The following is a 14,494-nucleotide window of genomic DNA, read 5'->3' as shown; positions in this document are numbered from 1 at the left end:
GTCCTAAATTTTTTTCTTGCTAAATGGAAATAACATTTAGAGAGAGGCTTTCAAAAGAAATCTCTGCCTAGCCTCTAAGTCTGCATTTTTTGCAGACCTGGGAGCAAGCGCTCCGGCTGTGCTCCGCACGCTCGCGGGCAGCAGGTCCTGCAGGTGCATGGTTCAAGACCTCTTTTTTTTTTTTTTCTTTTTTTTTCCAGCTTTCCCTCTCGAAACGATTCTCCCGGGTTCTTTGTATGATGATGATATTACCATTCACTTCTTATTTGGAAGGGCTTTCTTCCAGCTGACATTTTTTTCTGTCCAGAGCCCCACTGAACAAGTTCTCGGAGTGCAGAAGTGGCCCCAGGCCCACCAGATGAGGTGCCTCCCGTCTCCCCAGCCCCAGCAAGCACGAGCAGAATTAAAATTGCCGTTATTCACAGATTTTTTTTCCCCATTCCTTCTCTTTCCTCTGGACAAGCATTAGTATTTCCACTCACTGCCAGTAATTCAGACAATACCGTTCCTTGAGCTGTGTAGAGCAGCACTGGAGTGTACGTTCATGTTTTGTGTTTTCTGATGGAGACAGGCAGCACACGAGGGCTTTGGCAGCCAGCACAGCCGTGGAGGGCATCCTACACATGGACCTGTATGAGAGAAAAAGTGGAGAACCTTCCCCACCAAAAAAACCTGCTTTATTGTGCTCTTTATCTGTGCACTTCTGCCAGGCACGCTGGAGAATCATTGTCCCTTTATCAGGTCTATCTTTCATTGTACTTTACCTTCCTCAATTCATAAAAAAATTATTATTTTAGCAGGCAGGCATTTAATTAAGTTTCACTGTATTTGCTTTGGCTCTCACAGCACGGAAAATCTCCTCCTTTTAACAACGATCCATTGAACGTGGGTTCCGATAAAGCCAAGTTGCCTGTAACTCAGCTTTATGCAATCCCCTCTCTACTCTCCATGCAGCTCCCTTTCTCTTTCCAAATCCCAAGCCCACCTAACATCGCTGCGGTGCTCTCGGCCTGGCCTGCCGTGCCAAAAGTGTACGTAACCCCTTTTAGCACGCAGCAGCAGCAGCAGCAACACTTCTCATCCCTGCATCGTGCCGCCTGCCCACTCCTCCCCCTGCACCCCCCCCCCCGCCTGACTCACAAACTTGCCACTTCAAATTAACACCCATTAGGTCTTATTTCCATCACGCTCTTCCTACGCACCCACAGCAGAGCATTACCTGGGTTCAAAACAGGGTTTGAGCCTTGTTTTGATGCCGAGTTTATCCCAGTTTTGTTTCTTGGGGGGCTTGCCCTCATCGGAGCCGAAAGCATCACGTTGGAGGGTGGGAGCACAGCAGGGCTGCCTCTGAGGTGTAGCTCCGCTCCTGGGCTCAGTTATTTAATTCAGCAAGTCCACAGCACATCAGTCCTAAGGGGTGAAAGTCTCTTTTTCTTCTGCAGTGCCAACGGCCACGAGCAGCTCATCTTTGTAAATCGATTGTGAGCTGCTATTGAGGACCGCTCCTCCTGTGCTGGCCATTTTTTGTTTTAATTTTCTCAACAGCAATTAGGGGGAAAAAAAAAAAAACCACGATGGGTTTGGTATCCTCAGCTCCCAGCCCTGCTCCGCTGGCGACCGTCACGAGCTGGGACCTTTCTCAGCCCGAGCACAGGCCCAGGCACCCCCAGAGAACCACAGCAGTCAGCCTGGGAAATGCCGTCGCCACCGCCCCGTGCCACGGCTGGTGCCTCGCTGCGGCCCCTTCCCGGCTCCGGAGGCCAAACCTGGCACCCCAGGATCCTCCAGGACCCGAGCAGAGCCGTGCACAGGTCGAGGCAGGAGCACACAGCCAGCCCCTCGCATCAGCACCCAGTCCGTGTACTAACTCCCACCGACCCGGGATGCAACATCCCACTTTACCTTAAAAACCCCTGAAGGACAGAGCAGGGCTTTATTTTCTCTGTCCCCTCCCCTCCTCTCTTCTTGTTACTGTTTCATTTTGCAGCAGTTGCTGCTGTTGCCATCCTATCTCCTTTTGTTGCTATGGATTAATAGTGTTTTTTACTTATTTTTTATGCATGTCCTGGGAACATGATTGCTTAATTTGCCCTGCAGGTTTGTAGGCCTGACAGGCATTTCCACATCGTCCCAGCGCTCACCTTACCTTAATCCAGTTCTGGGCTGCTCGCAGGGTAAATACCTGCAGAAATGTTCACTCAGAGGCTTGGGACCAGCATTCGCCCCAGCAAGCAGCCAGGGTGTGAGCGGAGGGGACATGCTGTTCCTACAACCTGCGCTGTGCCCTCTCCACTGGAATGGGGCTGGTTTTCATCTAACCCAGAATAACAACTCGGCAGCCACCAGCGCGGCGGTCCAAGCCTGGGCAGAAGGATGGGCTCCAGCCGTCTTCCGTGGACCCCCCGAGTCCAAAGAGGACACATCTGAGGGCTTGCATAAAATATGTTCCTTTCTGTTATTACAACGGGCAGCAGGATTTTGCCCCCAGCTTTTTGTGTCTCTGGAAAATCCTGGTCACTAGAGAAGGGCCAGCGGTCCCTGGGGAGCATCCGAGCTGTGCCATGGGAGAGCCTTTTGTCTCCAGCATGTAACGTGGTGACGGGAGCGAGGGTGTCAGAAAGAGAACAGGAACAAAGTGTTTTCCAGTGGTTTTAGGAGGTTTGTTTGTATGCTGCGGAGTCAGAAGACTCAGCACGAGGAGGGCTGAATTCCTGAGGCCATTTGCTCAGACCTCAGTTCATTCATGCCCCACAAACCTCAAGGGCTGGTACATCATTGCCGGCTGCGGCAGCGTTCAGCATCGCTGCTCTAAGTACCCCTGGCCACCCCTGCAACGTTACTTGCCACCAGCCAGACCAAGAGGAGGACTTGCGTAAGGAAACCACTGCAAATTTGTGGTTTCATTGTGTTACACAAATGTGAAAGCACGAGGGGGGATCAGGAGGGATCTGCTCCGGGTCTGGCTCCACTGCACACCCCTTGTGGGACAGTCTGCTTTATTATGTTAAGGCAGGCCTTTAATTGCTCTGCGTCTCCATCCTCCCCACATGAAATGGGGAAAACAATCCATCCTTTTGTCCCATTATTGAAATCTTCAGGGAAGTGACTTTGTCCTATTATTATTTTTGCATTTGGCTCACCACAATGGCCACCGAGCCCTAATGCGCTAATGAATATGGATGTAGGGATCTCTTCCTTTCTGTAATTAATCTTGCCTCCATCCTACTGGGTCATCTAATGAGCAATACTCAGACAAATATCCCTCTGGAGTCGTGAGCCTCGGCAGTTCCTCGGTTGCACACATCAAAGGGGAGCTGGTGACATCATGGAGATCACAGAAAACATCAAGTCTGTCTGTCGGGGGGGGGGGGGGGAACAGCTTCTCGCAGATCCACAGCTGGTGGGGCTTTTAATTACACAAGGGCCGAGGAACATTCCAACCATAACATCCTGCAGCCTCTCCACCACCAGACAACGCGTCTTTTATTAGCGTAGGAATGTATCTTTAATAAACTGGAGGGTTTTGACTTGTCAGAGGGTGCCAGGGACTGGATCCGCTGTGGTCTTTTTTGGCCTAGCTGTTGCATCGGCAGCAGGGCAGGTCATCCCGTGGCTGCCCTGGTCCCCTGCCCCTGCCTGCGCCGGGCCGGTGCGATGCTCGTTGCTCACCATGCACCCTCCGGTACCAGGCACCCCGCGCTCTTACAAGGGGGTGACTCGCCGGACCCTCCGTGGGCATCTCACAGCATCTTCCCTGCGGTCCCACCGAAATCCATCCACGCCCCTGCGAGGAGAGGGGCTGGCAGCACATACGAGCTGTAAGTGAAGCTAAAGTCATCACGGCAAAGGAGCGAGTCCGTTCTGCAGCTTTAATTATCTCTGCCACCATCAGCGCCCGTGTGTTTGCACAAACTGGGCTTTGGGGGTTGTTCCATGCAAATAAATCTGTTTTCTCCAATTCCAAAACTGTTGTCGCCGTCTTCCTCCCCGCTGTGTGTGTATATATATTATAAATGTATGATCCCATGTAATTCAGCAAGGTTTGGGCCTTTATTCGAGGTTTTCCTTCGCCCTGCTTAAAGCAGCGCCGGAGGGAAGGTGACACTGAGTGGTTGCTCCACCAAGTAACAAATCTCCCGTATTGTTCCCTCTCCTTAATTTATCCTGAGCGGGCGGTAGCAAGGCAGCCTGAAAAAGTGTGCTGTGTTCCGAGGCGTGCAGCCCTGCAAATGGCTGTTTGCTTTAATTAATCCTGGAGGAGCCCGTGGGGGCCAGGAGAGGTGCGACGCGCCGGAGATTTGTTCTATTGATTAACCCAGCGCCAGGATGGGAGGAATCAAACACTGGGAGTGGATAAAAGCCTGGGAGGTGAATAGGGCTATTGTCGGGTTTGGTTTGCAGGTTATTGGGTTTGGGGGATTTTATTTTTCTTTTCCTACCTAGGGGCTGAGAGAAAGCAGAGTAACTTTTCTAATATTCCTCCCTGCTTCCCTGTTTCAACCTCCCCAGTTAACGCCACAGGCCGGAGAGACCCCCCCTCTGCCTGCCAGCCAAAAGTAAAATTTCACATTATTGCATCTGACAGCTCTCATTCCTCAGGCACTTTCTTCTTCCTTCCTCAAAGGAGGAGAAAAAAATATCAAAGGTTTCAAAACGGGGGCACCTTCCGAGACTGCAAAATGCAGCCCCTTGTTGGGAGGGATGCTCTGAAGGGGCGAGCAGGAGGGAGGATCGATGCGATCCTGCACAGCTCGGCAAGAGTTACATTTGTTTGACATTGCATTTGCCTTGGGCCCTTGGAAGGTGTTTGTAGTTTTCAATTAATCTCATTAGTTTGGAAGTAGACGGAGGGGCGGGGAGGCAGGGAAGAGAGGCGGGAAATAAAAGTAATTTCACGGGGAATTCTCTTTAATGACTTTTTAAAAACGTGTAATTGAAATCGGTGCTGGTGGAAAACATTTTAATAGTGCCAAAGCCAGCTGAGGGGAAGCAGCAAGGGATGCTCAGAAAAACCCGGGTACGAGGGATCTGCCGGGAGAGGGCTGAGCCGTGGGGGCTCAGGGCTGCCTGGGGGGGCTGGCACGGGGATGGCAGCAGGAGCGGGACCCATGGCTGGGTCCCCCTGGCCTGGGCTCCGCAGGTGAGCTGCCCCAGCTGCTGCAAAGCCCCGGGAGAGCCCTACTTGCCATCATCGAGTGAGCATTTAATTTCCTTTTGCTGCTCTCCTGAGGTTGAATTTGCAAGTCTGGAAATAGTCAGCGATTCCTGCAGCTTGCCTTTGCCTCGCTCGCCGACGAGGTGCCAGACCCCACCAGTGCGGGCAGCCGCTATTTACCGGCTGTGGTGACACTGGGATCACTTAGGGGGTGAGGACAGGGCACGGTCTGGGCAGGCTCCAGCCCCTCCATCCCTGGAGGGATGGCCGGAGGAGGGATGGAGCCTGCCCATGCAGTCAGGGCATAAAAACCTCTCTGCCTCACGGTAACCACCCCCAGCATCGCGCCTGCCCGCCGGAGGAGAGCCCAGCGCGCCTCAGGGAACACGGGACACACTGAGCATCCATCCCATGGTCCAAATTCACGGCATCCCAATTAACCACACGTTCACCGGAGAGGGAGAACTGTTCGGTGAGAGAGGCATCGCTTGCTTGGGTTTCAAGGAGGATCCTGTGGCAGAGACCCCCGGCAGCTCCTACCAGCCCAGAGCTGCCCCGAGCCCCACGCCGACCCCGCACAGCCATCCCTTCCCAGCCGCCTCGCCGGCAGAGGTGTGCCCTCCTCTCCAGCCTCCAGGCTGAGCACTTAATTGATCGGATTATCCCTTATTTACTAATTAGCAGCCTTGTGCGCAGACGGCAGGAGCGGGGGCCAGCAGCACTTTCCCTTTATACCGAAGCAGTTGGTGTTTGACGGCGGCAGAGGCTCCGTCAGCAATTTGCCGTGATTCGTTTCTGCTGTGTAAAACTGAAACTTGGCACAGCGCTTCCCCGGGAGCAAAGTGACGACGCCGGGAAGCGGCAATGCCAGACTCTGCCCACCTTTTAATTTGCCTTACTTTTGCTTATTCTGCACCAGGGTTTGGTTTTCTGTGTTTAACGAGCTCTGTAATTACTGTCAGAGATAAAGTCTGCTGCTCCGTGTAGGTAGCACTAACAGAGAAGATATAACCCAAGGGGAGGGATATGACACCGACACCCAGAAGACCTGGCTTTTGTCCCAAAAGACTTACCCGCTGCGAGGACGCATCCTCTTGCCCATGACCCACCTCTCTCCACCCTCCTCCATGCTGCTGCCCATGCCGTAGTCTCTCGCTGTGGGTGTTCATCCGTCCTCCCCCGGGTCAACACCCACTGGCTAATGCCACCAGCAGTCAGGCGAGTGATTTTGTGTCCACATGCCTGGGGAGAGGCAGACTACAGGGTTAGGCCCACTGTGTCTCCAGATGGTATTTTTATTCCCCCTAGCTCTTAATTAGTGAGAATTTGGGGACTTGGGGAAAAAAAAAAATCACCTGGCACTGTAGTGTCTTCCCTTTCCTCCCCTTGTTTGCCATTATATTCCTGCCACCCTCCCAACCACCTCTGCTGAAGGTCAGAAAAGAGCAAACTATGACAGAAATATCCACCATCCGTCCTTTGCAACAGAACCTGTGAGGTCGGCGAGAGCGGCCCAAGGGTGTAAGATGCTAAAACAACGGAGTCAAAGGAAAAGGCTTAAGGGTGTGTTGCCAGGCTGGATAAACCAGACAACTGGGGAGGAAGGACACTCGAATCCACTGATGATCCATTAGCAGGCTCTGTAAGGAGATGTGAATCTAGCTTCTGAGCCAAAGAGCACACCTTTTGACTTAATAGCAGCCAAAACCTGGCGTGCATTACTTAGGGGTGTCCCAGGGGCACACACAAACCAACGCTTTTCCCTACCAGAAGCCAGTTACGCAAAAGGAAAGTCTGCCGTAGGAGAACATCCCAAAATAGATGTCCACGGGTCTATGTTGCTCTGTGCTGGGGCTGTCAAGCGTGGAGGGTACAGGGCAGGGATGCTGGGGCTGCGGGAGGCACATGGTGCCCAGGATGGAGGACAAGCTGCTGCCACGTGCCTTCATCCCGGCGGTCAGACACTGCGACACGGCCACGGCGCTGCTGGCTCCCGGCTGACCAGGGGGTGATGCCGGTTGGGTACAGCGGGGCAGGTCCTCCCCCCCCACCACTGCGTTTGCTCTCTTGCCAATGGATCAGTTGTGTTCAGAGAGTTCTGGGCTGTATGTAGGTCAGGCACATCGCTGGCTCCGGCACTGTCATGAGGTTATTAAAATGAACAAGGATCCCCCCTTCTCCCTCCATTCAACGCCCCCGATGCCCAGCCCTTGGCAGAGGGCAGTCTTGGCGCTCGTCCTGGAGAAGAAGAACATTTTTTTGAGGCTTTGGGCTCATTTGAGCAAAGCCAGCGTGTGTGCAGCTCCTGGACCAGTACGGATGCTGTGCCCTGTACATCCCCCTGAGCAACACGCTCCCTGTTTGTCTGTGCTTGAGGAGAGCTCTGCGCTGGGAGGGGAACGGGCAACATGACCCAGTTCATGTTTTTTCTGTCAATACGGCTGGCACTGCTCCCTCTCGGCTGTGTGAAACGGATGGGGCTGAACCAGCTCCCAAAGAAGGGGGGGATTTCTCTGCTGGGGCCCACCGCAGCATGCCCCGGGGCAGGCTGGGCAGCCCCAGGGGAGGAAGGAGCTGGATGTCCCATGCGTGGTTGCTCCCCTGCTTGTCTCTCCATGGGAGGGGAGCAGATAAGAGAGCAACATCCTAACCTTCAAGCCTGGGACCTCTGGTTTTGGCCACCCAGCTTTGATTGTCCCCCAGAAGCCTTTATCACTCAAGGAGGAAACCCAAACCCTCTGGGAACTTGGGCTCCTCCTGGGCTCGCTAGCTGGAGGGAGGGGGAGGCACGGTGAAAGAGAGAGAGCGAGCAAGCAGAGGAGAAACTTTCTCAAATAAAAAATATTCATTAGTTTAGAGCAAACTTTGCACTAGCTGAAGATTTGACCTTGTGTTCTCTCCTAGGAACAAACAAGACAAGAACGAGGATCATATTATTTTGCCTGAAATTTGGAGTGGATCAAACCCCTGCTGTTCCGAGCTCCTGCAATGAATGGCTATAAACAACATGCATTTCCGGAGAATGAATTAAACAGCGAGCCTGAGTACTGACTGTATTTTAAGAGATGTTTATTTGTCCTCACTGCCTCTCTATAAAGAGTTGCACAAGGACTTACTAAATGTTAACCCCACATTGTTCCTGGGTAAACATTGCCCTTTATCCAACGTGCTCGCAGCAGAGATAAGCACACGTTAGCTCCTGCTCTCCGGAGCACGCAGCCTCTCAGCAGTGCTCCCGAGGCAGCCCTGGGCATCAGGGCTGCACGCAGACCCCGGAGCAGCCAGACCGTTCCCGATTGCCTGCAGACCTCTGACAGTTTTCTGCACTTTTGTGCCAAAAAGTCGTTTGCAAGAAGGTGGGGATGACCTTGGTCTGCAAAAGTGTAGCTGAGCCAGTAACGTACCTTTTGGCTCCTGTCGTCCTCATATTACGTTATGGAAAGGGAAAGGGTGAGAAAACATGAATGCTGGCCAAAGAGCTGTGCTGTGACTCCCCAGCAAGGCAAGTCCCAAGGACAGCCCTGTCCCGAGGTCCTCCTACCCCAGCTCCCACCACCACACGGAGCAAGTGCTGCGGTGGGTGCGTGTGCCGTGGTCCATCCCTCGCATGCCCTTCCTGCAGGCAGCGATGGAGAAAGTGAAGCATTGAGAGCTTCCTCCTCCCGAATTTGCACTCTGTCACACCCAGGATCACCGGTGAACACACAAAAAAGGCTAAGGGAGATGAATACCACTGCATACTTTCTGCCTCCTTTGATTGCCAGGGTCTAAACAGCCTGCGCTTTTAGACCATCCGCCGGCATCCAGCGGGGTGGGGAGTTAGGTTTGCACAGCCGTCGGCATTGGAGCAAGAGCGGCCTGGAGTGCCGGAGTTCGGGGGGGGGGGGGGGCCGGGGGGGTGGAAATGGTTTTGCTATTCATGAGGGAAAGGCTGAGTAACCAGCAAGAAAAGCAAAGCCTGGTGCCTTGGCGTGAAAGCCAGGCCAACTCTCCTTGCCTTACGGGGAGCCCCCGAGAAGTCCCCACCTCCCTGTTTTTGGGGGCGTTTTGGGGTGTTTCCCCCACTTTGGGGGGGACATAGCCACGGGACGCGAGATGCTGAACTTGATTCTCCAAAAAGAAGAAGGATCTGTGCCTTGTAGAAACATTTCTGAACTCATGTTTGTTCCCTCTCCTGGGTCTGGGCAGAATGTCAAAGCCTGCTCTGAGCTGGAAATATTTTAAGACTAGCACTCACTGGAGACTGAAACAATGGCAATTCTTCAGCTACCGAGGCTTTTATAAAAGGGCTTTTGACATAGAGGCTGCTTAGGATTGGTGGTTTTTTTGTAGTTGGTTTTTCTCCCGGAAAGCACTGTGCTAGTGTCTCTGTGTGTGTGTGTGTGTGTGCGTGCGCACACTTTCACATGTGCAAAATAATCTCTTGGCTTTCAGCTGGGCCCTTCGTGTGAATGCCCACGAGGATGCCCACAGCACTGCTAAAATGCAGCCAGCTCCGGCGAGGAGGGAGGAGGCGCCGCTCACACGGGATGCCATGCAGCGATGCAGGAAGAAGACATTTTAGAGTAAATGTCAGCTTTTGCGTTTCTGGGTTTGGGGCTTTTTTTAAACACGTGGGTGGGACTTTTAATGCCCACATGAAGCTGAGACAGTTTCAGTCTCCAGGGCTTATCCAGAAGATTCACACAAACGCTATGGAAAGTGTCTCTTTGCTCAGGAGGATGAAATTTGACACTGTGGAGATTTTAACCCGGTATTCCAGCAAGGAGCCTCAGTGGTTAGTGTGTCATATCAGATAAAGGCTAATCAGCCCTCCTTCAGGCACCATTCAATTCTTATTTTCATCTGCCTCCCATGCATATTGCGTTATCTATGATACCTACTCACGTGCAGGCAAACCAGTGCAAATTCTGCTCAGCTCTGGTCTTCCCTTGACAAGAAACCAACAGGCAAGGAAAAGGGTGAAGAAGTACATGATGGACCCCACGACCAGAGCCCTTGCAAACAGCCCAGGCAGCTCCCAGCCAGGCCTTCAGCACTGCCTGGAAACCAGCAGTGTCCAGCACCAGTTTGCGCTGGTGCGGGGATGGGATCCCAATGGGGAGCAGGTTTCCCGCGCAGCCCCGCCGTGGGCTGCCTGCCCCGAGCTCGGAGTCCCCTGGCCCCAGGGCCTGCCCTGCTTGTGCCGTCCCACCGAGTCTCCTCTCCCTGCTAGGTGTCCGAAGCCTCCTCAACAATTATCCCAGTTGCTGTTTGTTCAGGCGATGTGGATTTAGCTCTCCAGCCTCATGTGTAGTGTGTGTATAGGGAAAGATAGATTGCCACTACTTTCCAGTATAAATCACATTCCTTACAACACTCCAAAGTAGCATTTTCAACCTCAGGGTGCTAATAGGATCCAGCAGGAGAAAGAAATGTCAGCTAAGTAGCAGGCGCTGTTTGGAGAGTGCAATGGAGCTGATCCACAGCCCCGGGGCAAAAGGAGCAATCCCAGGGCAAAGGTTAAAGAGTTCAGGAGCACTTCAGCCTACTTAATTGCAACAGGCCTCTTACACAGCGCAAGATGGATGACTCAAGCCGGGCAAGGGGGGCAGAGCGGGGCCAGCGGCATCACCAGTTGGAGGCATGCGGGCGGCCGGGGACCGCGGCGGAGGGGACCATGATGGAGGGGACCACGGCAGCTCCTCGCCCCTCGCTTCTCCTCAGGATGCTGCTGGGTGGCAAGGTGGCCCACGCCACATCGGGACCCCCCCGGCCACCAGCTCTGTCCCCTCCGCTGGAAGCCCGTCTCCAGCCTTGGCAGATAAATGGGAATTTGTATCGGAGCGGGCTGATGCCGTGGAGGTTTTGTTGCAAGAGCTCAGCACAGCACTCATCCAGGCAGCTAAATAACCAGTAGTGGGAATAACTCCAGCTGCCAAGGAAATGTTTCTTGCTCCCCTGAAAATCATAAGGAACATTTTAAGGGGAAAGAGGGGGAATTGGTTAGTGTTGCCGTTCTTGTCATTTTCACAGGATTTGTTTTCTGATTTCCTTTTATTTTGAAGCTTCAGAATCTGAAAATGTTTTCTATCAGCCCCAAGGTGCTTCTGCTGGAAAGGTGCCTCAGGTAATATTTTTAGTAGAGTTTTGACTTGTTTTCTGACATACATCTGACAAATGTCATCAAAAGCTGATGTTTTGCATGGAAAAGGTCTTTTGCATTATTCTTTTTTTATCTTTAAAAAAAAAATTAGAATAAAAATATTTCATTCATTTCTCACCAGTGAGGTTTATGCTGTTTCCCTGGTGATAAAAGCGCAAGGCTGGATCTTGAGACATATGCATTTAATTCCCAGCTCCACCACAAACCCTCGCGATGACCTTGAACAAGCCACTTTTAGCCTCCGATCTGTATGGGATGAGATTCTTGTCTTAAAGCTCCCGTTTGGCCTCTTTTCGGTTGGGCTAACGGCTGAAAAACCTGTTCGTTTCACGCGGGGCACCCTGTTCCCCAACCCCATCGCCCACCCATCCCACGGGACCCCCGCCGGAGGTACTGCCCTGCGGGGGGGGGGGGGGGGGTGCTCCATCCCCGCACCCCGAAGCCCACCTGGGCGGGCCGGGGCTCCCGGGCGGCGGAGCGAGGGCCGAGGTTGCCCTCTCGTGGGAAGAGCCGGGCTCGGCCGCCCGCCCGGCGCCCCGCGGGGACACGGGCAGAGCCCCCACGGGTGGCCGCGGGTACCCCTGACCCTGCGCTCCCCCCCCCCCGCCCCAGGCTGGTGCGGGTACCCCCAGCCTCCCCCCCCCCCACACACACACACACACACCCCGAGCCCGGAGAAATGTCCCCCATCCTCCCCGGGATGCAGCCCCGCCGCCTGGGCATCACTGAAACCTTTCCAGGGTGAAGCATTCGGCACCTTTTGTTGAGGAGAGGGGAGAGGAGGGCGTCCTGCCCCACCTGTAAGAGCAGGGATGGGGGCATCCCTGCTCCCAGTCCTCACCCCCCCGCGAGGGTCCCACGGCCCCCCCCCCAGCCCTGGGGGGCTCAGGAGAGGAGCAGGGCAGCAAGGAGGCAGGGCAGCAGGAGGCAGCTGCCAGCGAGGCCGGGGGGCGGCCGGGGGGCTCTGGGGGAGCTGTTGCAGAGGTCTGTGTCGCAGCAGTGGATGCGGACCCCCGGCAGCTCCTGCTGCTGGCAGTGACGGGAGGTGGCACAGCCGCTGGTCAGCAGGATGCCCAGGACCACTGTAAAGCAAGCACAGCGCGGGACGTCAGGGACAGGGGGACAGCGGTGACAGCCGGGGTGGAGGGTGACGCTCTGCCAGCCTTACACCAGGGCCAGGCCCCGTTTGAAGGCTGCAAGGCTTGCTTTGGGGTGCGAGCATCACCAGCTTCATCAGGCACCCCCTGCGCCCCCGGCCCCTCCAGGCAGACTCACCGCTCTCTGTCTTAATGCAGAATCGGTGTTTGAAGCCCTGGTGGGAGTGGGAGCAGGTGATCACCTCTGGGTTAGAGCACCCCATGTCCACGTTTTTGGTGCCAACGATGATGTTGCAGCCATAACACTGGAGTCCGAACACTAAACAGGAACCATATGAAACAAAATTGGATTTTTCCAGGGGGAAAATACTTCAACTACTTCTTAGCTGTTCTCTGACGACGGCTTTGCAGCGCTCTCTGCCTCGTCAAGCCACATTAAGCACTGAGCCAGAGCCCGAAGGCGCCTGCCACTTGTTTACCCAGTGGGCCCAAAATATAAAAGCAACTCCCACTAGAGGTCAGTGCGAAATCAGAGATTAGCTGGAGATTTGAGCTGGGATCAAATAGTGGGAACAAGGGAGCTTTGAAAGAGGGATTGAAAAGAGTAGGTGAAACCTCCCAGCCACAGACACCACTGAGCCAGGGCTTGGTCGCTCTTGGAAACAGCTTTTGCCTGTTTCACCCAATTCCTCCAGTTTCAGCTGTGCCTGTGTTGGAGGCATTCACACTGGAGGGATGGTTTCATCGGCATGGTTTGGTTTTCTCCCTGAACGTGGTCCTGCTTTTATCACAGGGTCTATCAGGGAGGCAAAACAACTCAGAAGGGAAAACAACTCGGAAGGGAAATCCTCGTTCAGAGCAACTGCGAGCCAACGTGCCTGTGACCCCGGGACAGTGGCATTGGTGTGTCCCCAGAGCTTTGAACACTTGTACTGGCGGCAGCTCAGTCCTTCCCTGCAGGGTCAACAACTGTGTCTGAGAATTGCTTGCCCTAGACCAGGGTGGGAATTAAGCCATTTCTCAGGTTTCTTTAAAACAAAAAAGCCTTCAAAGGATATTCATTCACATCATCCACGGAGTTTAAGGCAAACGCAGTATCTGATTTCTGTGTTGATCAATCACAGCAACAAAAATCAGGTTGCGCTTACTGTTGCCGTTGCCTTTCCCCACCTCTGAATGCCAACCTGGAGCCCTTCCCGAGCCCAGCCTCATCTGCTCCCATGGGGTTTTCGGGAGGTGGGTGAGCACCCTCACACAGCTGGGCATGGCAAGGAGAGTCCCTGCCCCGGCAGGACCGGGGAAGGGGAGCCGAGGGGATCCCAGCTCCTGGCCCACGCTCCTTGCCCACATGCCCTTGTTTTGTACAAAACGTGATGACATTAGCTCCGTCCTAAAACCACCAACACACGGCAACACGCAGCTACATCGCTTGGGACGGGAATGCCCCCAAATTCATCCCGAGGATATATCACACCTTAACAACCAGGTTTTAGGGAGGATGCAAAGCACGGGGTACACGCCGCACCTCGGGGACAGCAGCACTTACCCTCTGGGAGGACAAACACCACCGTCATCAGAGAGAGGATCCCGTGGGCACCTCCAGGCATGTGTCCTGAGAGCATGGGGGTCGGCTCCCGGAGCCCGCCCGGGGCTCGGAGGACGAACACCGGCGTCTGGGGGAGCGGGCAGAGACCGCCTCTCCTCCCGGCTCTTCCCCCGGCTGTGCAAGCCGCTTGCTTTTCACCTGCAAAACCCCCCACCAGAATAAAGGGTGCAGCAGAGATCTGGCCGCTCCCCGCTTCTCCGGCCAGCTCCGTGGCGCCCAGTCTTGTTATGTCGATGCTTAATTTCTCCGTTTTCCTCTTGAGAAATTCTCCGATTCTTTCAGTTCATGCACAGACGTGAGTGCGTATGTGCTACCCTCGGTTATTTCTGTCCTATTTCCTCTGTCCACGATCACTTCCCATTAATACTACCGTGCAGCAGCTCTTGGAGAGAAATTCTCCCTAATCAAGATTTAGTTTTAAATCCACTTCGAAATCCTCTAATTCAGTTGGATTAGGCAGAAGGGGTTTGGGGAGATGTGTGGGTTTACTT

General features: G+C 54.1%; 1 protein-coding gene and 1 long non-coding RNA gene across 2 annotated transcripts; both read right to left on the bottom strand.

Moving 5' to 3' along the window:
* Positions 1–580: 580 nt before the first annotated feature.
* LOC143168752 (uncharacterized) lies at positions 581–6,268 on the bottom strand. The gene is made up of 3 exons (XR_012996771.1): positions 6,229–6,268; positions 1,220–1,410; positions 581–654 (listed from the first exon to the last, which is right to left on the bottom strand). It is a non-coding gene; the product is annotated as an uncharacterized LOC143168752 (long non-coding RNA).
* A 5,917-nt stretch (positions 6,269–12,185) lies between these two features.
* On the bottom strand, positions 12,186–14,123 carry LOC143168695 (uncharacterized). Its single transcript, XM_076355406.1, has 3 exons — positions 13,944–14,123; positions 12,576–12,716; positions 12,186–12,382 (listed from the first exon to the last, which is right to left on the bottom strand). Exons 1-3 carry the CDS (start codon positions 14,017–14,019, stop codon positions 12,186–12,188), a joined length of 414 nt encoding a protein of 137 aa, XP_076211521.1. The 5' UTR covers positions 14,020–14,123.
* Positions 14,124–14,494: the final 371 nt, after the last annotated feature.

Source organism: Aptenodytes patagonicus, chromosome 18 (assembly GCF_965638725.1).
Source record: "Aptenodytes patagonicus chromosome 18, bAptPat1.pri.cur, whole genome shotgun sequence".
In the NCBI taxonomy this organism is placed as follows: domain Eukaryota; kingdom Metazoa; phylum Chordata; class Aves; order Sphenisciformes; family Spheniscidae; genus Aptenodytes; species Aptenodytes patagonicus.
This window is presented reverse-complemented; position numbering and strand designations above follow the sequence as displayed.

Excerpts from the sequence above, each read along its gene's own strand:
- LOC143168695 (XM_076355406.1), bottom strand. The coding sequence starts at position 14,019 with ATGCTCTCAGGACACATGCCTGGAGGTGCCCACGGGATCCTCTCTCTG. Across the intron at positions 12,717-13,943 it reads GGTGTTTGTCCTCCCAGAGG|TGTTCGGACTCCAGTGTTAT; the intron begins GTAAGTGCTGCT and ends GTTCCTGTTTAG. Across the intron at positions 12,383-12,575 it reads CTGCATTAAGACAGAGAGCG|TGGTCCTGGGCATCCTGCTG; the intron begins GTGAGTCTGCCT and ends CTTGCTTTACAG.